Source organism: Dama dama, chromosome 11, assembly GCF_033118175.1.
Source record: "Dama dama isolate Ldn47 chromosome 11, ASM3311817v1, whole genome shotgun sequence".
NCBI classification, from domain to species: Eukaryota; Metazoa; Chordata; class Mammalia; order Artiodactyla; family Cervidae; genus Dama; species Dama dama.
The window spans coordinates 35,439,474-35,464,746 of NC_083691.1; the positions used below are offsets into that span (position 1 = coordinate 35,439,474).

At 42.5% G+C, this 25,273-nt stretch overlaps 1 protein-coding gene across 1 annotated transcript in view; it reads right to left on the reverse strand.

Annotated features, from left to right (window-relative positions):
- Positions 1 to 25,273, reverse strand: part of ALK (ALK receptor tyrosine kinase) — a 716,806-nt gene that overhangs the window by 500,410 nt on the left and 191,123 nt on the right. The window contains exon 2 of the mRNA XM_061156236.1: positions 4,822 to 4,941. Coding sequence (XP_061012219.1) covers positions 4,822 to 4,941 — 120 coding nt within the window. The remainder of the gene's footprint in view (positions 1 to 4,821; positions 4,942 to 25,273) is intronic.

The window sequence follows — 25,273 nt, forward strand, 5'->3', positions numbered from 1 at the left end:
ATACAGAGGCATGGACAAGGAATGAACTTGACTTCCTGGCTCAGTGGACTGGGAAGAGAATAGGAAAAGGCCTGGCCTATCAGGGCAGAGGAATTGGTAAGAAAGTGTTCAGCTGTGACAAGGGTCCACTGGGGCTCCCTTGTGGAGTTGCTTTTCACTGAAAACACCAGGCCCTTGAGGGCAGTATGTCAGATCATGGCCAGCCACATTACATATGTAATTTCAGAAATGTGATCAAACTGCCTTCCTGCCAGAGCTATGAAGTGTATCCCACAGGGGGCTGGAGGGCTTTTTGTTTACCATTTTTCATTCTGTGGTAGGTTGATTTTTTTTTTTTTTTTTTTTTGAGAGAGAGAGATTTAAATTACCCAGTCTTTTCAATCAAAGAAATTGATACATTAACAAGACTGGTGATGGTGGTAGCAGCAGCAAGGGAAGTAATTAAAAAGTCTAATCTTTCTTTGTTTCCAAAAACACCAGTCCCTAAATTGGATGGGTCCCAATGGGCTTGAAAGTAGACAAAGTTTTAATAGAACTTTTATTTAAAGTCCAACAATGACTTTGTTGTGCTCTGATGTTGAGATGTTGGGAGGAACCTTTCTTTTCCAGGATTTAGTGTTCTGGACATTGGAGGTCTGGAGGGATGAAGCACTACGTTATTTTATCAGAACGATTATAACAAAACACTACAAAATGGCTGGTTTCAAATAGCAGAGAATTATTCTCTCGCAGTTTTGGAGGCCAGAAGTCTGAAATCAAGGCATCAACAGGGCCATGCTCTGAAGGCTGTAGGAGAGAATCTGTCCAATGACTTCCCCTAGTTCTGGTGGTTGCTGGCGATCCTTGGCATTCCCAGGCTTGAAAATGTATCATTCTAATCTCTGCCTCCATTATTACATGATGTTCACCCTGTGTATCTGTGTCTGTATCTTTGCTTTCTCTTCTTACAAGGACATCAGTTATATTTGGATTAGGACCCACTCTAATCCAGTGTGGAGTCAACTGCATCTATGAAGACCCTATTTTAAACTAAGGTCATACTTACAGACAGTGGGGGTAAAGACTTCAATATACCTTGTTGGTATAGTGAACCAGAGTCGATAGTAGGGGAGGAAAGACTGCCCATGCTCCTGGGTTGGGGGTGGTTACATTCACATCTAGGAAGAGGTGAATTACCCTAGCTTCCTTGGAATAGTCTCAATTTGGGGACATCAAGTCTTGGTACTACAGCTGCCCAGATCTTGGATATCAGATTGGTCATTCAGTCCCAACTGAGTGGTCAGGTTGTCCAGGAAATGAGAGCCCTTTCTATAGAATGAGGACTTCACCTTTGAAAAAACTTTTTGATGTGGTAGAAGGAGTATCCAACTTGTAGTCAGAAAATCTGACTTCAGTCTTCTAATGCTCACCAGCTCAGTAACTTGATAACATGGTTAATAAATATCTTCAGCCCTCAGTTTACATTTCTACAAAGTGGGATATAAAATAATTTCCACCCACCACAATTTTTTAACACACTTAAGTGAGAAAGAGGGGTGTGGGAAAGTTTTGCAAAGTATCAAACCTCTTTTCCCAATAAATGAAAATTCTTTTTCTCATCCTCATCTGGGCAGAAACTTTGGTTACTTTGCTTTAAAACATGATCTGATTCTTCCTAAACCCAGAATGGCAAACACGAATTAAAGCTGGGGGGAATATGATCTGCTTCTGTGGCTCTAGAACTCAAGGTGATCAAAACCCTGCAATCTCTTACTACCTGGAGCTTCCAAATGAAACAGATTTTTATCTGGGTACGGAGTTGGAGCCCAGTCCTTTAACCAAGCCTATAAATAAGTCCTAAGGCATCAGAGCTGGATGATAAAAGGAAAAAAAAAAAATTGTTTCTTTATACACCCGCCCCCACTTCTTCAAAGCCTTGAGGGAAGAATGTGCAGCTCTGTTTGTTGATGATGAAATTAGCAGGCTCCCATCATTCAAGACAAGATGAGAAAGAGCTGGAATCTGATACCAAATGCCATTGAAAAGAATATATTTTACACAACATAAAAGGCCCCAACGTAAATTAGAAGAAATATGGGGAGACTTCAAAAAGGTAGGTCAAATTTTTTCCTCAAGCAGATAATTACAGGCTGGGGTGAGTAAATCTTATTAGCCTCTATCCACCTCGTCTCTTCTCATAAAACACCAGTGGAGAAGAAAGCCATACTCAATTCAGTCCTGGACAGCTTGCCTGAGAGGGCTGGCTGCCACTGTCTATCATGATGCCTGTGGTTGTACTGCTGAAGCCTACCACTGCCGCCCTCTCCTACCTCCCCACCAGCCGTTCCCTCCCACCTTCGCCCCAGAATGCAGGTGAGGACAGCCAGCCAGCACCAAGCTCCATCACTCAGGGCCCACACTGACTTGCTGAGTCTTAGTTACTTCTCACTGTCTGAAGAACTATCCCTTCCGGCAGCAATTTTCCAGTCAAATTTCTCTGCCCAAGTTTGAGGTCTTAAAATTAATGAAGTTGTTAACATTTCTTAAAATGTCTTTCATAGCAGTTGAAAGGTGTGAATTTACAACCAGTGAGCCTGCTGGCCTCTTTGGTACATAGACACAGGCTGAGCCCCGCAAACATCCTTAAGGAGACAGGAGTCTCAGCCTTCAGTTTTCTCTGCTGTGTGTCTCGGGACTAGTCTTCAACCTCTGTGCCCCAGAGGTGCTTTTTGTGGCAATGGATTGAACTGCTTACAGAACTGTTTCTCTGGCCAGTGAACTCAGAGAGGAAGAGTAAGTCTCACTCGTGTTTGTTTTTGTATCACCTCTAACATGTGGCATGGGACCAGGCTCACACAGATGGTGGTGGAGACAGCTAACTCCTTATGGTCTCAGCTGAATTAAATACAGGAAGAAGACGAAAAGGCTCTGAAATTACCACTGCACTCAATCAAGGAGCCACCAACCAAGAATCATCTCTTCTCACCCTGTGAATCAATAGCAATGATGGTGCTGACTTTGGTACCTCGTTGAGCATTTGGGCAATGTCTGACCGATGGTTTTGGTTCTTTCCTCTGCCAAGAAGGGAAATCCTGAGGATTCCAGGCTACAAGGAACATCTGAAAGGAATCCTGGGAATTGCCCTTATCTATTCCTTTCCCCCCTGGGGCATGCCACCCTCATTCTATACATGAGAAAGGGGAGGCCCAGGGAGAGGAAGTAGGTATATCAGAGTCAAACAGTGGGCAGCTAGCAGTTTAAATAAGCTCCAGTGGTTTTCTTCTTTTAACCTGAAACCTCTTTTTGGATGTTTCAGAGAGAATAAATGCAATGCTCTCTGTGTCATGCAAGAGGCAGACCTGACTTTTTTGGACATTACATTTTATAAAAGTTGTGGAAATACTGAGTGACTTTGAGAGCAAATACAAAAGCATTATCCAAAGACTGCTTCTATCACAAATCTGGGTTTATGAAGCAATAACAGTACAAAGAACCAGATTTCAATTATTTATAAACACCTGTTCTTATCCTAAGATGGCACTCAGTGTCTGGCCTAAATAAAATCAAGAAGTAATTTTTATCTGGAATCTCCCGAAAACGAGTGACCTTACCCTCCTACCAGGGGCAGCTTAGGAGTAGCAGGAAACATCCTAGAAGCGTACCATTCTAAACTGCCCTAGGGGTTTTGATGCATTTATTTTTTAAGTTTGAAACAGTTAATCTGAACCCAGACTCACTGCTTTACAAATGGAAACACTAGTACATGGAAGATCTCTGTTAGGTGCACTTTAAAAAGCTCAAGCCCAAGGGCAGAAACCGAGTGGCAAGAATAGGCAAATATGCCCAGAAGGGAATCTAGAACTCAGTGTTGTACTAGGTTCATAAGTATTTAATTGAATCAGGCCTGATGAGTGAATTCCATCCCTGAATGTCTCTGCATTCATTTATCATGGACGAGCCTCTATGAATTTCTTCTTTGTGATAGGCTAAAGTGGGAAGCAAACAGAACTTTGTGCCTGCTCTCACAGGGTTCACCCTAGCGGAGTTCAATAGAAGACAAAAATGTCCAAGTAAAAATACATTAGCTCTCCTCCAAACCTTCCCTTTCGTCTGCAGAGGCCCAGCTTCTATGAACTCTCAGGATGAGCACAGAGGATGAGGAACGCTATACCATGTAATTCTGGCCTCAGCCTAACAGTGTGAGTAGGTAGCTCCCTAGGAGAAAAAGTGAAGGGAAGAATTCTGCTTCTGTAGTTAGAAAATCCACTTTGTATGATCTTATTATGCTCAGTTTCTGCATCTGTAAAAATGAAATGGGACCTGGCCTCCTTATCTCCAAAATTGTTGCAGAATCAAATGAACTGAAATAATATCTAGGAACATGTCTGGGTACTTTTAAGGAGGTACCTAAATGTCAGGGAATCACTTGAGGGGCCCCAGAAGACCTGTGACCCTCATAATAATCCTCTCTCAAGAGATCACTATAGAGACACTGATGGATTAGAACCACGTATCTAGAAAGCCACAGTCAAAATGCAAACAAGCATTACATCTCATGATGGGTAAGGGGCAGTCAGGAATACCACACACACATAAAGGCAGCTGGGATACGATGTGGCAGCCACAAAGCCTTTGGCTTCCTTCAGGATACATAAGACAGCTGTCAGTCTGGAGAGGACAGGCCTGGGGGCAATGGTCTTATGGAGGTGGCTGTCAATGGAAGACTAAGGGCACAGAAAGACTTCCTTCTCGATAAGCCATACATCACTAATTGCAACTCACAGCTTCTTTAATTATGAGATGGTGACTATACATTACAAATAACTAACAAAATATACTTACCATATCGGCTGCGATGAGACAGGAAAGGGAAGGAATCTTTCATTATCCAGGTCAGATTCCATGCAAAAGAATCGGGAGGAAGAGAAGGCAGGTTTGTTGGTGACTCCAAGGAGCTCTGACCTGAACATAAAAAAGAGAGAATACTGATCTTTGTGCTTGGGATGTGTCTTTTAGCTGTCACTCATATGGCTTATAAAAGAAAATTCAGAGGAGCTTTCATGACATCAATTGGAAAATGAAGGGAAAAAAGACTGAGCCACTAGTAGATTGAATTGACCTCAATCCACATTTTCTATCAAGGGCAGTAAGATCTAAGAAGTCTGCATCTTGTGACTAGGCCATGCCAAAGATGTCTGGTAGAAGAACTAGAAGCCAGGCTACTTAATGGTTTGGTCTAATAGTTCTATCCAAAGTCTGTTCTGCCTATGAGAATTTGAGCAACTTACAGAGAATTTTAATTCATCGCATTCAAATAATGCCTCCACTCTACTTTATGTTCAGACTTGTAACTTCATCTAATGTTGTTTGCTTGGGTTATTGCCTTATCAATAAGAATGTTGAAACTGCACTCAGAAGTTATGAGTTTTGACAATTATGCTATTTTCAGGGGGGGAAATGCTAGGTGATGAGTTTTCCTATAGGTGAGAGTCCAGGGGAGCTACAAAGGATTAATGTTCCTGATTTGCATGAGAGAAAGAAGAATTGAGAGAAAAAGAGTAAAAGCACCATTATTCCTTTGCTTAAAAGTACCTCAAGTGGGTTTCATGTGGTGAAAAGTAATTATAATATATCTACAAATCAAACGAACATAGGCTGCATGCTCTTATGCAGTTCTTCCCAGAAATCCCCAACCCAATTGCTATTTGCTAATATCTTAAGGCAGGTAAAGCTTTTTCTGTTAAAGAAGGACCAGTTTGACTAGTTTGAGCCTATCTGTTTAGGAAATAGGCTGAGTGTGGACAGGAGACAAAGAAGGGAACTTGAATTTCTTCTGCAGCTTCCAGGGATGAGGCACCATGCTAGGCTCTTAATTCACATAATTTCACAATGACTCCCTGAGATAAGCATTACCTGTCTCAGTTTTACATATGCAACAACTGAGGCTTAGAGGGCAAATGATGGAATCAGGAACTGAAGCCAGGTTTACCTCAAGAGGCCATGCTCTACCATGAGTGGGCTGGCTTGCTACTCAAACAGAAAGTGTTAAACCACCTGGAGTGATTTCACATAGAGGAAGTAGACGAAGAAAAGAAAAAAGAAAAGGAAGCAACAGTAGCAGAAGCATTTCTCAGCCTGTTTGCTTTGCAGATTCTTCCACATCACTTCCAGCATGCGCTCCTCCAGGCCCTATTATGCCTTCAGTCCCCTTATAGTATTCCCTTAATAATACGCATATTGCGTATGCTTTAAGGAAATCACTGCTCTGAGTGGTCCCAGCAGCCTTTTGTTTCCAGACTATTCCACTGTTTTATCTATAGGAGCTGCCTTTTCGTGAAGCCCACTTGCCCTGTAACTAGAACAGAATGGGCATTCTATACTCTCCTTCCAAAGAAACATTCTTCTTTCTGCCTTCCAAAGACTGGAGTTGGAAGTGCTGGCCTGAGTACATAGAAAAGATTTTTTTGAATTTTCTCTTACACGTGATCTAAACAGAAATGAGTTGAATTGGTTGGTACCTAGATACATCTTTTGTAGCATTTCTCCAAAATGGTTCAGAGGAATGCACTGAAAGAAATCAGATGCTATACTAGTAAGTTTGAGAGAGCAGCCACCTCATTTCACCCTCACATCAACTCTGTTTTATAGATGGGCAACGGGGCTGAGAAAATTGAGGTCCAAAATCATGCAGGTCTACTTAAGAGCAGGCTTGAGGTTATAAGACTTTTAAAGAATTAATAATGCTAACTGAGCACACACGGACTAAGCATTGTGGTAAGTGATTTAAATGTGTGATTACACTCGATTCTTACAACAACCTTATGAATAAATACTATTGTCAGGAGAGTGTATGCTCCTCGGTTGTCTCGTCACAACAAAAATTTGGAGTGACGGACATTAAAGCCCCCTCAGCGGGTCACAGCTCTCGGAGGACAGACCGTGTTATAGCTCTTAAATAAATCAGTGTTACAGCTCAGTGTTACAGCTCTATTTTATTTAGATAAGAGCAGGAAAATCCATCTTTGAGGCGTGAGGGCACGACGATCCAAAGACGCAAGACGCGAAGAGAAGAGCACCCCATCGTGCAGGGGGGGGGAGAGAGAGAGAGAGAGAGAGAGAGCTTTGGCTCTTCTTTTTATATGTTTTTTTCTCCCCCCTGGGCCTATCCTATGCAAATTGGGCTCAGGCAGGAGCACTGTTCTACCTGAAGTCCTCACTCCGGTCCTCGGACCTTCCTTTGACCTTCTTCTGCTCTATTTTCACGAACTTTTCCCTTCCCGTTTTTTAGCCACCACCATTTTGGACTCCTTTTCCCTATTCTAACTATCTAACACTATTATTGGAGTTTCAGCTTCAGCATCAGTCCTTCCAATGAACACCCACGACTGATCTCCTTTAGGATGGACTGCTTGGATCTCCTTGCAGTCCAAGGGACTCAAGAGTCTTCTCCAACATCACAGTTCAAAAGCATCAATTTTTCGGCGCTCAGCTTTCTTCACAGTCCAACTCTCACATCCATACATGACCACTGGATAAACCATAGCCTTGACCAGACAGATCTTTGTTGGCAAAGTAATGTCTCTGCTTTTTAATATGCTATCTAGGTTGGTCATAACTTTCCTTCCAAGGAGTAAGCATCTTTTAATTTCATGGCTGCAGTCACCATCCGCAGTGATTTTGGAGCCCCCAGAAATGAAGTCTGACACTGTTTCCACTGTCTCCCCATCTATTTCCCATGAGGTGATGGGACTAGATGCCATGATCTTAGTTTTCTGAATGTTGAGCTTTAAGTCAACTTTTTCACTCTCCTCTTTCACTTTCATCAAGAGGCTTTTTAGTTCCTCTTCACTTTCTGCCATAAAGGTGGTGTCATCTGCATATCTGAGGTTATTGATATTTCTCCCGGCAATCTTAATTCCAGTTTGTGCTTCTTCCAGCCCAGCGTTTCTCATGATGTACTCTGCATATAAGTTAAATAAGCAGGGTGACAATATACAGCCTTGACGTACTCCTTTTCCTATTTGGAACCAGTCTGTTGTTCCATGTCCAGTTCTAACTGTTGCTTCCTGACCTGCATACAGGTTTCTCAAGAGGCAGGTCTCAAGAGGCGGACACGACTGAGAGACTGAACTGAACTGAACTGAACACTATTATTGGGCCTTATTTTGAGAACAGGGAAACCAAGGCTGAGAGAGGTCAGATGCCCTGACTGTGGCCACATGACCAGCAGGCAGGAGACCAGAGTCAACAGATCAGGTTGGCCTGATGCTATAGCCCTTTCTCCTTATACCACCCTTCAGGGACTCCCACAAACTACTCCATGGTGATCAGTTCTCTATAGGGCCCTTCAGCGTCCCCACTAGTCAATGGCTAAGGTCAGAGATAAGAGTTTGCTCCAGAATGGGCCAACAGTGTGAGGGTTATGAGAAGGCTTTGACAATCAACTCCTTGCAAAGAACCCCATGTGAATAAAAACGGGCATCTCTATGTCTGAGTCATCAGCAGAGCTCAAATTTTAAGTAATTCTGAAGCAACAGGAAGATCAAATCTAGGTAATATTTCCCAATTTCAGAATGATGTCATTTTTCTTAGCCATACAGTTTGGGAATGGTATTAACTTCTTCCTGGATGTGAAGCACCAAGTTGATGGGGCTAGATTCATAAGGGGGCACTTATGAATCTGTGCGTGGGCATGGATGGCAGATTAAGTTGATATGGGTAAGGGTCAGGTTATATATTCAGGGATAAAAAATATCTGAAATAATTCAAAAGGAGGGCTCTGAGGGCTGAGTCATGGCCTAGCAAGAAACCATGGACCTCACTGTGGGTCATTCCTGAAGACGTAAACTTAAACCATTTTACATCCAAAAGTGAAAGTGTGAGTTACTCAGTCATGACCTACTCTTTGTGACCCCATAGATTGGAGTCCACCAGGCTCCTCTGTCCATGGAATTCTCCAGGCAAGAATACTAGAATAGGTAGCCATTCCCTTCTCTAGGGGATCATCTTGACCTAGGGATCAAGCCTGGGTCTCCCACATTGTGGGCAGATTCTTGACCATCTAAGCCACCAAAAATGCCAATAAATAGTTTAGCACCTTCAAAGTTGAATGCTGGAGAGAAAGCACACATTCTGAGAATTTCTGCTAGTAGGCTGGGTTCACACATGGTCCCCAGATGGAAGTGGATAGTGATTTGCTGGATGAGACTGGGGGAGCTAATGGAGGTCAACCAAAAGGATGCGTCTCCTCACCTGAAAGCATAAAGACTAAGAAAAAACACAGTCTACAAGAATGAAGTTGTTTGTCAAAATCAGAAGCACTGACACAGAAGTGGGTTCTAGTTAATGTTAATAGAATATGCATAAACATAGACTAGAAAGAAGAAAGCACTGCATTTAAGTGCAGGGAAGAGGCTCTCTGCTCCCTTTACACTTCATTTCCACCCCCTACCCACCTTTAGCCCTGGTGGGAATGGGGGTTTCCAGCATAGAGAAAAGTTATGCATAAGAAGTAATCCATTTAAGCAAGAAAAAAGCTTGGGTTTTTGGTGCTTCCCTCTGGAAATGTGAGGATCCAGAGTGAATCTCACTAGCACAGACTTATGGGGTGAAGGTATGAAGTGAGACCCTTTGGTTCAAACGGAGTGTATCTTGGACCCTGAGGGAGAGGGGTAGAAAGGAAAGGAGAGGAGAAAGTAGGAGCAAGGGCTTCCAGGTGTCCAAGTGATAGCCAAAACCACCTGAGGAGAAAAGTAATGTACTCTGGACTGAGGACATTTTTGATTGGCTACAGATAAGATTGCTTTAGGTTTTGGAGGGGATTAGGGGGATCTGGGGTGATATCCTGAGTCTTTTCCAGGTACCATAGGGTATCTAGGCACAGTCAAACCCCTAACTTCTTGACACTACTCTTTTCCTACCATGTGTCACCCCTCTTGCATCCTCAACTTAGATTCCAGGATTCACCACTATAATAATTCTACTACAATAATTCCCTTGCAAACAAGTGCAACTCCTGTCCTTTCATCCTTCACAGTTGTCCTCAGCATCTGAATGTGGTGGCAGGAGAGGAGGGGAGGAGTACACCAGGTGCTTAAAAGTTTCACTTTAAAATTATGACCACAAACCTCAAGAGGCCCCTCAGGACTGCCCAGGAATTCTTCTGAATTCCCTGATGGGCTCAATTCACCCTCACTCTTCTAGTCTCACTACTTCTAAGGTTTTCTTACCCTTCAAGCCTCCAATTCCTGACCCTAATTCCTCCACTTTCTCAGCTAGTGAACTTGTTTTTTATTTCATTGAAAAAAGAGAAGCAAATCTACCAACTCAGAGGTATCAGTAACTTTATACACTATCTTCTCTCCTGCTAAAACAGGCTGACCACACTCTAAGCAGTGGCAGCCTCTCCACCTAGTTGCTAATCTCATCATGTTCCAAGAAATCCACTGGTGCAGTAGTTTTCTCTTTCTTCTGTATCAATAGTTTCCCCTCCTCTTCCAAGTCAATCTCATCTGCAGCATGTATATACATTTAAAAAAAAAAAAAAAAAAAGAAAAGAAAAAACTTCCCTGACCCACACACTCTTCAGCCATCCTCCCATTTTCTGCTCTCCTTCACAGCTAAGTATCTTAAAAAGATCTGTCTATGCTTCTGTCTCTATTTTTCCTCTCTCATTTCCACTTAAGTTAAATTAAATCAGGATTGTCTCCACTATGCTGGGTCAAGGTCACCAAAGACCCCAAGTTGTAAATACAATGAATGAGTCTTGGTTCTTCTCTTACTGGCCCACTCAGCAGCACTGGATCATGCTGATCTTCACTGCTTCTTGGATTCTTCACATCTCAATGACACACAGTCCTTGGCTGCCATAGTCCTTGTCTCCTACTTCAGTGGCAGGTCTTCCCTACTCCTCTTTGCCAGATCTTCCCCATTTTCCAGGCTGTATAAAAGAAACATTCTCCATTTCCTAGCAGTAACTGCCCAGGAGATTTCACAGCTGAATATTAAATTTCATCACAGTAGTTTTAACCAGCTGACAATAAACTCTGACCATGAATTTCAAGTGAGCCCAGGACACCAGACCCTTCAACTTCACTAAAACCTCTTGACCGATGAACAAGGGATTTGCTTTAACGAAGCATGTTCAGACTTACAAATTCATTCTCTCCTATCCAAAGTGCTGATTTTCAATTCTGAATTAGCATGACCACCATGTAACTCTTCCTAGGGCTCTAAAAACTCTGAATGTTATTCCTTAGATAACTGCTCAGTGAATTTCTTGCCTGACATGTAAATAAGCTCAGCTGTTCTTTTTTAAAAACTTGATAGGGGAGGGAATTTCTGTTTTATTATTTTACAGGTGTTAAAAGTTGGGTAACTTGGGACATGTCTCTTCCCCATCTAAACTCACTCCCCAAAATGATCGCATCCAGTTTCATAGCTTTAAATATAATCTATATATTAACACCACTAAATTTATATCTCAAGGCCCAAGCGCTCCCCTGAACAGAACATACATCCAACTGCCAGTCTGAAATCTTCATTTTATTCCTGGGTAAGTATCACAAACTTAATACATGCAAAAATAAACACATGATGTCGCTCCATCTAAACCCCAGGTGTTCTCTATTTCAGAAAGCAATGGCAAAACTCTCCTGGTTCCTTGGGCCAAAACCAAGGAGGAATCCTTGACATTTTTTCCCCATGGCCCACACCAATTCATCAACCAGTCTCAATGGCTCTACCTACATTATATCCCTCTCTTCTCTCCCAGCATCACCTCTCACTCTGACAACTGCTATGAGCTCCCAGCTGGTCCCCTGCTTCTGCTATTGCTCACCTTCAATATGCTCTCCACACAGCAGCTGGATTGGCACTTCAGCCCTGAAAGAGCATTAACATTTCTTGCCATGACCTAGTCCTTTAAGGTCCCACATAATCTGGCTCCTGGTCTCTTTCTGACCTCATTTCCAACCATTTTTCCCTTGCTCGTAGAGCTCCAGCCTTACAGGCCTCCTTGCTATTCTTAAACTCAACAAGCAGGCTCCCATCTCAGGGCTTTTGCACCAGTGGGTCTCAGCCTAAAAATTCCTCTGCCCTACAGGCACAAGATCATCCCATCTTTCCATCCAGGTCTCTGCCCAAATGTCTCTCACCTCCTCAGAGAGATCTTCCTAGTCATTCTATAGTCGCTCAGTCGTGTCTGACTCTTTGCAACCCTATGGACTGTAGTCTGCCAGGCTTCTCTCTCCATGGAATTCTCCAGGCAAGAATGTCAGAGTGAGTAGCCATTTCCTTCTCCAGGGGATCTTCCCAACCTAGGGATCAAACCCAGGTCTCCCACATGGCAGGCAGATTCTTTTTTTTTTTTTAATGTATTTTTAATTTTAATAGGATTATCAGACTGCCTTCCCCAAAAGGCTGTCACAATTTCCAATTCCATTAACAATACATGAGTCCCCTTTCCCCTGTATTCCACCAATAATAGATATTAGGAGCTTTATGGTTTTTGCAAGGATGTTTGGTATAAAGGAATATTTATTACTTGATTTTTCATATCCCTGACTATGAGTGAATTTGTATGTCTTTTTCTGTGGCCTTCCATTTACTAGGGGAGGGGAATAGTGGTATTAATTTGCCATTCTCTAAATTGACCTAAATATTTTTGCCTATTTTTTGAGTTGTTTTCTCATTGTTAGTTTGAAAGATATCTTTATTGCAATAAAGTTATATTTTTATTACTTCTTTTTCCAAAGCTAGTATTTGATATCAACTTTAAATTTTTTTGCTGTGCATTTTTATTCTTAAATTTTATTTAGAATATTTTTAAAGTTACAGAAAAGTTGCAAAGATAACTCAGAGGCTTCCCATATACCCTTTACTCATATATACATATATTTGTGCAGGCAGATTCTTTACCATTTGAGCCATGAGGGAAGCCCACACATTCCATTAACAACTCTATATCACACTGATCTGCATTTATTATTTCTTATATTTATATTTGTTTATTGTGTCTCTCCTGCATTAATCACTGCTATGTCCCTATGCCTGGCACATAATAGGCACTCAGTAAATATTTGTCAAATAATGAAACCAGAGTTTTGGAGAAAATTACTAGCTCTGATACTTATTAGCTGTTTAACCCAGGCCAATCACATACTCATGAAATCGCAGTGTCCTGAAAAAATGATAAAAACAAGAATAATGGATGCAAACTCTCAGGATTTTGTCCAGGCCAGATGAAATAATGCACACATGATGTATCAGTCACACCACTGTTGAAATTGTATGCTTTTATTTCTGTTTCAGAATCCAAAATGAATGGGAGTCTTGGTTCCTCTTCTATCTGAGGATCTAGGATACAATGTCCAAAAAATCAAAAGTGCTCCAAAAGAGCTGTTTCTCTGTTATTCACTAGTTAATTATTAACTCTGCCAACTGTCTACAATCTCTACTACCCCAATTTCAGCCAATTGGCAATGTCTCTATATTCAGTGTTTATTATTATACGTCTTAGTGTGTGTCTATTTATCTTTAAGCCAATGTACATAATACAGTAAATATATCATACTTGCATTGACATAAATAATAAACAGCTATGTGTGTGTGATGGCTATTTACATGAATGCCCTGGGTTCACTATCAAGCATGTTTTACAAACCTCCATCAATAAAATGTAAAAATGCTTCTCTTCTAAATGCTCCCTGGAACTGTTCCTGCCTTGCTTTGCACACGTTTTGCTTATTTATTTTCCTCCCAACAATAAAACAATCAGTGACTGCCTGCTAGTGTTTCCCCCTTATTTGAAAACACACTTAATAATGCATTCTTTAACAATGATTTTGTGTCACACGAAACAAAGCTTAATGTGGCTAAATAAATAGCCGTCCAGATGTCAAACAGTGTGAGTAGGCACAGCAAGGCTGGACACAGGGGAGGGCTCCCACCTGGGATTGGAAGCCCAGGGAAACGGTTTCAGTATTCACAGGATTGAGCTCACACCTGTGCAGCCAAAGAAACCTCTTTGGTTTCTACTAGAGTCAGCGGTGATGTTGGAGCGGTGACAGGCAGTTCATTTAGTCTGAAAAACAGATGTGATTTTCAGACGCAAGAGGGAGAATTAGCAGATATGTCCTTTGTCCTAAACACACAGACCTCCCTACACCTTCTCCAGGCCTGGAAAATGAGGGGGCTGAACTTTCGGTTCAGTAAGCTCCTCTCCAGTTCAGGGAATCAACTCTTCTGCAGTTTGCTTTCACATTTCCTTCTAGCTGGCTCATTCAGAGAGAAGCTATTAGTGTCAGGGCAGAATTTGAATAGAACTAAAAGCCCCCCATTTCACCTTACCTTTCACTAGACTCCACTCCCCCTCTGCCAGGAAGGTTTGTGCTCTTTCTTGGTAGATCAAGTTCTGAAGCAAAATTATTATTTCTCATAAAGTTCTCTTGTACCATTGAAAGTCATAGTTTCAACACATGTTCCTTGCCTCTCTCCCCAGTACCCAAAAGGACCTGTGTATAACTGCTGAGTTCATTCAGTGGTGTACCCCACTGTCAGTCAAATAAAAGCAGGCATTCCTTCCCAAGGCATGGCATTAAGGAATATTGATGGAACACAAAGGAAATTGTCAGCATGGTCCCAGCTCTTGGGGATTGGTTACCTGCAAGGTATACTAGATCCACACGTAAAAGGGAATTACAAAGAGGTTCCGACAGAAATGGCTGAAATGTGTAAATGTGAAGCCAACACACCATGGCCACTACTTGCTTTTTCATTCTTATTTCCCACACAGAATCCTTTCATATTCTATCTCCGTCACACATAAGTCTCCAAACCTTTGCCCAAGTTGATCTGTACCTAGAATGTCCTTCTTGACCTGCTGCTTTCCTAAATCCTACCCTTTCTTAAAGGGGCAAACCAAATCCCTCCTTCTCCAAGGTTTCCCATCTTTCCTGAGCTGCAGTCTCATCAGAGCAGCTGAGATTGGGATTCAGAGTGGCCCAAAGCAAAACTTGACTGGGCCTTCTTAACCACCATGGGTTACTGTCACTTCGGAATGTGCCATTAGACCATTTACCAAACACGCTGTTCAAACTACCTTGGTTGTTTCATGAAAATGAAGTAAACTAGTTTATTAATTTAATTCACAACTCTCAGGTGCACAGATTTAGAAGAAATTAGCAAAAGTTTTTCATAGGGGCTGTTATTCTGTCTCATGTGGGACATATTGACATGCTTTCCAAGGTCAAGGCCAAGGTCAGATCAGGGGCATAGACCCCAGGGATACCATGTCTGTGCAGGCCACCAGTAACTCATAATTGAAGCCAAAGCCAGATAATGAAAGTAATAAGACATTCAATGCTGCCCTTTAGAATTTGTGTCCCAAGCTGCTACATTTTGACCTATCTAGAGATGACCTCAGCGTTCCAAGGAAGAGCTCCTGACTGGCCTGTGAGCCCTGCTCTATCTACTGCTCTGGAATCCCTGCTCCAGGTGTGCTGGGTTACTGGCCCTACTTACCGAGCCCAGATGGACTCTCTGGCTTTCAGAAGTGGAGGAAGGCTAATCGGCATTTATACTAATCCAAGAGTGCAATGGAGAGGATATCACTCTCCAAGTAGCCTGATGCTTCTCTTTCTCTCTGTGTCACACACATACCATGTCTGAGTGCTTCCATTAGCAGGGCAACAGGACTTTATGTTCTGGGTCCATTTCTGTGGCTTGCTTGTACTCTATGACACTTATTTCACTGTTATTTCAATCCTATCTTCTTGCCTCAAAATCTATTGACTAGAATAATAATCAAAAGGAAGACTTTGAACTACTACTAGGCCTTTTATCTTGTGATCTCAGAAAGCTTTACCAGACACTAAATAATTAATGTACTGAAAATGACACAAAGCCCAGGCAGCCAAAGGAACCAGCCTCTCAATGAAGGACCTTTCTCTTTCCAAGGGACAGCATGCCTGTGGGAACAACCACCCACTGGCAGGCCCAGTAGTCTCTGGGTAAGTTGGACAAGAAGCTGCAGACTATCCAGAAACAAGTCTTCTCTTGACCTGATATTTCTAGTTAGGAAGTGACAGTTATCAGGGTCACCCCTGGGGAAGGCATGGCCCACTTCTACCAGAAGACATGACCTCCAGCAAAGAAGAGTAGATCCTAACTACTTACACAATCACTGTGATTTATGACTTACTGATGCCTTTCAGAGTCATTCACTCTCATAATCCTCACAACAGTCCTATGGATTAACCCCTTTTACAGATGAGAAGATTGAAATTCCAAAAGCACAACTGCCCTACTCAAGGTCACACAGGGAGAATCAGGACAGGACATTCAACTGAAGACCCTGATAAATGGACCAACCAGATATGCCATTCTTCAGTACAATCTCTTGGAGATGATGTTGACTTCCCTGGAAAATAGTGACACTGTGTTTAATACAGCAGAAAGATTCATCAGATTGCAGGTGCCTGAAGCATTCTCCTGAGGATGACAGAATCCCTTCAGGTCACCAGGAAGTTGACCTAGAAACACACAACTTCAGTCAGGGTAGCTGGCTCTCCAGGGCCTCAAGCTCAGCTAGCACTGTTTCCATGACAACCACCAGGTCTGATGCTTGGCCTCAAATTGGGACCTTGGCTGGTCCAGAGAAATGATGTGTGGGATGGAGAGATGGAGAGGGACAGAACACTTTCTACTAACTTGCAGGACTTTCAACCCATCTTTTTCTACTTGTCACTCCATTCATTCCAACAAAAAAGAGTCTATCCCCCAGGAAACCACACTTTAAATACTATTTTGCTCAGCACAAAGACCTCTCACCTATGGCTGGACACATTTCTGGAAACTGGAAGCAGAATGCTCTAACAGGTTGGTGTGTTAGACAGAGACCTGGGTTCCTGGGAACAGTGATGTTACCGTGCGAACTTGTGTTAGCTACTTAAACTTTTTTGAAGTTTTTTTCTCTGCATTTAAAACTGAACTCATCATGCCTTCCCTTCCAACTTTAGGAATGCTCTAAGAATTACTGCAACAGTACATACTAAGCCCTCAGGCTCTTTTGAAGAAAGATACACTAGCAGTCCTGTGCAGTTACCGAGGGGCATTGTCATGATGATATATCTTAAAAACATTCCTCACTTGTATTACTAAAATAAACTCAGTTCACATTAAACTAGATCGGCCAATAACCTAATTTGCTTCTCTGGTTCTGGTGCTGCAATTCCTCTTACCCCCATTCATCTTGCACTGTGAACAACAGTGGTCAGTGTAACCCTTGACTCCTATGCAGAGACCCATGGTGAGAGTTGGGAAGGACTGTAAAGACCATTTATCTATGTCTTCCCACCACATATATGAGGCAACTGAAACAGGGCCCGTACTTTCCCCAAAGTCATCTCATTAGTGAAAACTCAAGATTCTGATCTTCTGACCCTTCATTCTGTGCCTCACCAAACCATGAAAGAAAGTAATAAAGAAAGGAAGAGGGAAAAGAAATACAGAAACATATATTTTTGTCCTTTAAGCCTTTCAATCACTGCTCTGTGCAATACTCAAGGATGAAAAACAAAGTAAGGGAAAAACCAATACTTCATGGGTGCCTATTATGCACACAGGCCCCATACTAGGTATTTTTTAATTATTTATTTTAATTGGAGGCTAATTACTTTACAGTATTGTGGTGATTTTTGTCATACATCAACATGAATCAGCCATGGGTGCACATGTGTCCCCTCATCCTGAACTCCCCTCCCACCTCATCCCCTCCCCATCCCTCTGGGGCATCCCAGAGCACTGGCTTTGAGTGCCCTGTTTCATGCATCAAACTTGCACTGGTCATCTATTTTACATATGGTAATATACAGATTTCAGTGCTATTCTCTCATATCATCCCATCCTCGCCTTCTCCCACAGAGTCCAAAAGTCTTTTCTTTATAACTGTATCTCTTTTGCTGTGTTGCACATAGGATCGTCATTACCGTCTTTCTAAATTCCATATATATGCATTAATATACTGTATTGGTGCTTCTCTTTCTGACTTACTTCACTCTGTATAACAGGCTCCAGTTTCATCCACCTCATTAGAACTGATTCAAATGTGTTCTTTTTATAGCTGAGTAATCGACTCACGGGGTTGCAAAGAGTCAGACACGACTAAGCAACTGAACTGAACTGAATATTCCATTGTGTATATGTACCACAACTTTATTATCCATTGGTCTGCCAGTGGACATCTAGGTTGCTTCCACGTCCCAGCTATTGTAAACAGTGCTGCAATGAACATTGGGGTACACGTGTCTCTTTCAGTTCTGGTTTCCTTGGTGTGTATGCTCAGCAGTGGGATTGCTGGGTCATACGGCAGTTCTATTTTCAGTTTTTTAAGGAATCTCTACACTGTTCTTCATATTGGATATTTTATAACCACTGTTCCATGTAAATCTCACAATTTTCTCAATGTGGGATTATTATCCCCATTTCTAATGAGAGACCTGAGGCTCAGAGAGAGATTAAGTAAATGGCCCAAGGTCTTGGAGCCAAATGGGATGCAGCTAAGATTAATTTCAATTGATGAATATTTATTGAGTACCTCCTATGTGCCAAGCTCTACCCTTGACAGTTATGATGTATTAGTGAGCAGAATTAAAAACTCCCCTCTTAAAGCTCACAGGTTGAGGAGCTTGTAAACTGAGTGTAAACTGAGTGTGGTGGGGTAGCAGCAGTCCAACAACCTCACAAATCCTTATAACATCTCAGTGTTGGTGTGTGTTATAAAGGAGAGATAAATGGCCCTAAGAGAATGTACAGAAGAGAGACTTGACTCATCCTTAAGGCCAGGGAAACTGATGCTTGAGCTGAGGCTCTAAAGTAGATAAGTAGAGTTAACTAGTGAAAGAGAGTGAGATGGGGTGGGGAGCCAGAGAGGGTCCCCTAACCTCTTCACTGTCTCTCCTATAAGATCATGTAGGAAGGTCACCTAGAAACATATACCCGTAGTCAGGTATATATTATATCAGCCCTCTCCAAGGCCTCAAGCTCAGCCAGCACTCTTTCTATGGACACCAATACCAGGCCTGATGCTTGCCCCTGGAGATAGGGCCTTGCCTGACCCAGGAGGAGGATGCTTAGTGTGAAATCTGTCAGAGGCCTGGCGGTCTGATGGAGGATGTGCTGAGAAGAAAACATAGTGGATCAGACCCTTAAAACTCAAACACACCATCATATACCAAAGGGAAGGGCTGGGACCTGTTATCTGGATTCCAGGCTCCCTCTCTACAGGAAGGTTGGCTAACAGGTCAAGCACTAGATAAAAGACGGGGATAACTAATGGTACAGGGTAGTCCTGCCAATGGGGTGAAGTCATTCTAAGTGTCAATTCTAGGGGACCTCCCTGGGTGGCCTGAAGGAGTCCTGTCCTCAGTTAGGAGAATGCTGCAGGTGCCTGTGATTTGATCAGTCTTTCTGTTGCACGTAATTCAAGGTCCTTGTTTTCCAGGATAATCAGCATCATCTCCAGGAGATTCTGAGTGAGACTGTAGAGATGCTGGTTGATCTATACAGCAGGTCCTTTCTTGGTGACAAATAAGGAGTAAATGCTCTGGACTGAGACAGACTTGGCCCCATCGAGACCCCTACCCTCTCTGGCCACCCACCCCACCCCACTCTCTATAACTGGTTAACTCCCCTCATTCACTTTGGGGCCACAGCTGAAGCATCAATTTCCCAGGCAATCTTCCCTTGATCTTAGGGTGAAAGCAAATTAAGATGTATTAGTTGTTACAGGTCTGAAAACTGAAAAGTAAAGGGATGAAACTGCTTCTGGAACCAGTCTTGAAGCCACTGACCTCCTAATGATAAGCTCATATTTACTTTCCCCTCACCACAACCTGGGCAATACCATCAAATCTTTTCTTTCTCACTACTGTGTTTTCTTTTGCTTTAAATATTAAATGAAGAGAGATGAAATGTGGACAGGGCTGGTGCAGCAGGAAGAGAGTGAAGAAGAGGGAGGAAGGTAAAGGAAAAGACAGTGAAGAGACAAGCAATAGGAAAGGGCAGAAACAAAAAAGAGAACAAAGTGGAGAGAGAGACAGAGAAGTCACCTGATATTTTCACTATTTGGAAGTTACCGAGAGAAAGTTATTCAAAGTACCTCTGTAAAAAGGCCATAAAACACCTTGGGGAAAACATGAAAGTCATGCTGCCACCATACAGATGAGCACCCTGGAATTAGCTGCCAGAGCAATGTCTAAAAAGAGGAAATTCAATGGCCAATGCTGCCTCCTCCCCCTGCCTCCTGGCTTCCATCGCCTCCAAATCGCCTGGCTCTGAAGACAGAGGCAGTAATTTGGAGCCAGCAAGTGTGAAGGAACGTTGGAGCTGTTATTTACCTTCATGCAGTGCATCTTGAGTGCTTTTAGAAAGATAATTTAAAATACTCTTCCAGTTTCACTATAGAAAATCTGAAAAAAAATCAGGAAGGCCGAAAGAAGAAAATAAATATGATCCATACCTCTATATCCAGAAAGCCAGTGTTAACGTTTATAGTATATTATTTTGTGACTTGGTTTTCACAGGTTTATCAAGGTAGCATTTGGCTTAAGTTCTGTTGAGGAGAAGGAGAGTTCCTCCCTCCCTGTGAGATATTTGCCAGCAGGACTGAGAGAAGTCATCTCTGGAGGCCCTGTGCACCAACACCAGCCAGCTCACACCCTGGAACACAGATGCTAAAACCACAAAAACTTGAGATGCTCTCTGCCCAGGGTATGGGCCTGCAGTCAAGGCCAGTCTTTAGTGGGAATGCGGGACCCTGGCCTGGTAGACTTGACAGTAGCTGGGATGTGAATGTCGATAAGTCAGGAGATGCTGTGTACCCTCAGCTCACTGGGCAGAGAGGCAAAGGACTTCTGTTCCAGTAGATGCTTCAAAGAAGTCACAAGAACCAATGACTGTAGAAAATGTATTCCAGTGCTTGAACATCAATGATAGATGCAGTACGTTAATTTTATAACTTAGAAAAGATCTTTTAAAAATGGAATTCCATCCTATTCTCAACGTGACAATCAATGAACTAAAGATATAGTCTTATCTCTCTGTGGCCAGTGATATACCCAACAAACATATCGTAGCTCTTAAAGCCTTGTTGTACAGGGCTTCCCAGGTGGCTCAATGCTAAAGAATCCACCTGCCAATGCAGGAGACACAGGTTTGATCTTTGGGTCAGGAAGATTCCCTGGAGTAGAAAATGGCAACACACTCCAGTATTCTGGCCTGGAAAATCCCATGGTCAGAGGAAGTTGGTGGGCTACAGTCCATGTGGGTCACAAAAGAGTTTGGACACAACTTAGCAACTAAACAACAACAACAACACCCCTTCGTGCGTGTTCAAGACTTTGATCCTTACAATGATCTTGTTAAGATAATTTTTAAAATCCCAACTTAGGAAGAAAATGAAAATCAAAGAAGTTAAGTCGGTGCTTCCTAACATTTTTCTATATCACGACACAAACAAAATGATATTAATAATCTGGGGCAACCAGAAGGCAACTGACTTGGGTAGGGGTTAAGCTTCAGCCATAGCTGGTCCACATCAGCCTCCCAGAGTGCCTAGGGCCTCAACAGTTTGGTATCTCTGCATGCTGGTGAGCTTCTGTAGCACATACATGACATGGCACACTGCTGGGGAAGAAAAGCTGTGGGCCAAGAGATACAACCACAGTCACAATTGTGAGAAGTGACAGACAGCAGCATCACCCTACATCTTATCCTTGGGACATCTTAAAACAAAATCAGAGATGTTAGCAACAGAGGAATCCAGGGCTTACTTCATGGGCAGAGTCAGGAAAAGAGCAAGTGTGCCCAACACTGCATCATCACCTCCATGAAGCAAGTGATTCGGGTGAATAAGGGTCTTAAAGTTGGATCTGACAGGACCGTAGAAAGTTCCCATTAAGCATTTATAAGTGTTGAGATGCTTCACCAAAGAAAAGGGGCAAAACTTAGCTCCTTTCTGTACTCTGGGAAATTCAGAAAATAACTTCACAGGATGGTTATTGAATGGCCCAGAAGTAATGATTATAAATGACTGAGTTAACTGCCATACGTGGCCTCATCTGTCATCATACCAGAGTCTTATCAGAAGTCTCGTCAGGATTAGTGGCTCATCACGACTGATGACATTTGTCGACTAACCTGGCTTGGCTCCCTCCTTTGCCCCTTCAATCAAAGTGGCAGGAGGAGTTTTCTAAGGTTTGAGCATAAACTCTGAGAAATTGCCTTCAGCAATGACTCCAGGAGTGGCTTCCAAGATAATGGACTCTTTTTCTGTAAGTGAAACTCTGTCTCCCCAAGACTTCCTGGGTCTTGCTGTCAATGGAGATGCTGGGCAGCACTGGGACATGAGGGCTACCAGCACCATGTGTATGAGAATCTAAACCCTGTGAATACAATCCTGCTGAATGAAAGGTTATATTCAACACGAGTAGTTTACACTCAGGCAGCATCTATACAACATTAAACTTCTGGATGGGAAATGAAAATACTTCCTCAGTTCCCTGTCTCCAAATGAAACCAAAGGTTTCCATTCTCATCAGGATAGCATGCTTCATATTGATCCAACCTGAGACAGCAGCTGGGATTGAGTATTAAAAATATTTGGACCAGAGGAATGAAACATAAGCTAAATGGGCAATCTTACTTATATCACTTATAACTGTAAAAAGAGGATGCCTGACTTCTAGCAAGGTGCTGTCCATGACCTGGAAAGGTGTTGTAGGCAGGTGAAGTCAATTCCCCACTAATTGCTCACACAGCAATAGGATTAGCAGTGGGAGGGGAAGAGGCACTTTTCCCTGGACCTTTACACATCACTTTGCACACAGGGTAGATAAACTGTATTTTGGTGCAGGAGGCATCCAGAGACTTCTGGAATCCCAACATTTGTCAACTAGCAGCATATCATTTCCTCCATAAAATGTACTGCCACAATAAATAGGAAACAACAAATCACCCACATCTAAATGAGTTGTAACCACACCTAGCCTAAGAGTATGAGGCTTTCAAATTCTTACCTCAACAAAATGATTTGTTACATATAGTGGAATTTGGAGGCACTTGCAAACAGTAGAAACTGTGACTATAAAATCTGCCACTACTAAGAAGTTGCTGTAGTCAGAATATAAAAGTTATGGGAAAAAAAAATAACCAAAAGCTACTTTTCTAGGTACCCTGGGGTTCACTGGGGGGTATGTTGGGGTTCCAGACTCTGAAACAAGCAAGGGGAGGCAAAAATTGTTAGCACACAGAAGTTCTCTCTGTGGTGTTCTCATTGTCCAGATTTGTAGATCTCTGCAGTTTTTTTGTCTAAGACAAGAAGCAACAGGGCCAACTTACTCGTGAGATGAAAAGACTGAAGGAAGGCATGTTTGTGGGTTGCTAATTGTTAGAGAAACCCCTGAAACAAAGATATTGAGCTCCTGACCTTTCAGGGTGGATATAAGTGGAATGAATATAAGACCAACAGGGAGAAGCTCTAGAATGTGAAGCAGCCTGCCAGTGAGAGCAAGAAAAAAGCTAGGAAGTGAGTAGAAGAAAATCTACTCACAGAGCAAATAGGAGAGCATGACAGCAAAGAGAGAGGCATACAGCTGACGAGTGAGGCCCTCACCTGCCAGTGCAGGGGACTGAAGACGAGTAACCCAGCCAGGCTCTCCAGAGTCACGCAGAAATTAATAAGCATGATCAGGGAGGACAAAAACCTGATATCACCCTAGGAGAATGAAATGGCACCCAGGGCCGCTCCCAGCTTTGAAACTGTCATTGTTTATAGAGAGGTGTGATAGGAGGTGCAGGTTTATAAAAGGGGCTATACACTAGATTAGGAAGAGGAGGCCAAAAGGGGAATCCCAGATGGTACTATATCATCTTGGAGTTTAGAGCATGGGCTTGGACATCAGACTGACCAGAAATTAATTCACAGCCTCAACATTAAACTACCACCAAGGTGACCTCAGACAAGTTATTCAACTTTCCTAAGCTTTGCTTTCCTCACTTGTGATGTGGGAACAATGGTGGGCCAGACTTATATGCTTGCCTTGAAGATTCCATAAGAAAGTGCTTATGGACCACTTAGCACAATGCCTTGCCTAGAGTAAGCATACAGTAAACGCTACTTATATCACTCTAAACAATAATGTATTATTATTAGAGTAAATGAAGGAAATGCTGGACAAAATTTGAGCCCATCCATTAAGTCTGAGTTCTAAAATTTCAGGGAGAGTACATATGGTGCCTCAGAGGGAGAACATGAGTTTTGTGGGCAGAAGGCAAAGACATGGAATCCATACACAGCCACTTGGATAGGGCAGGTTTTCAGAACTGTGCAGACAGTGACAGGAGGGTTGAAGGGATGGTCTCCGGAAAACGTGGCAATGAGAGCCTGGGCCTGCAGATTCTGGCAGGTTATTGACCAGTGTCAGAGAGGCCAAGGGTTGATGGCCTTAATGTAGAGTTCTGATGCTTACAGAGAGTGGAGATGATCAGATACATTGTCAGTCTGAGAGCCAATAAAGCATAAATTAGGTTACCGAGGTGAGAAGTCAGGCATGGAAAAACAAGTTAGGTACCCAATTACGAGGGAGACTTGGAGAATAAGCAGTGTGACAGGGCACAGAACCAACCCTCGACCCAGGTGTCAACCTCTTTCTGACCCTGTTTCCTGGATTCGTTGACTGCAACTGAGTCATCTGTGCTCTTTACATTCATTCCCCTCACCCACATTCAGGCCCAGACAAACAGTTCTGCTGCAGACAGTCTCCATCACCATCTGGAAGCTCTGAGCAATCACAGAGATGTCAAATTGTGCTAGAGAATAGGAGACTGGCTAATCTTTTCAGATTTTTTTTTTTTAATTGAGAAAAAAGAATGGAGTTCAGAGACCATAGACTTAAAAGTTTAACAATGCTCTTCTGGCACAATTCTAAAATGGGTAATTACCCAGATGGCTTGGAAAACTTTAGAAACATATACTGATCATAGGGAAACAAAACTAGTTCAGTAGGGATAAACCATGGTCAGACTAAGGATAACATTCTTACTATCCAAAGAACAACACATCTCCTCCTCACAAAAATAAAAAAGAAGTATAAAACTAAGACCCCTGTAAAATAAATAGATCCTGATCTCTTTCCCTTGCTTACTCCCTCCTTCCCTATGTCTGTTGTGTCAGTCTGTCTCCCCTCCCTCCCCTTCCTATAGTCACACATAGTAATACAAATGGCTAATAAATATT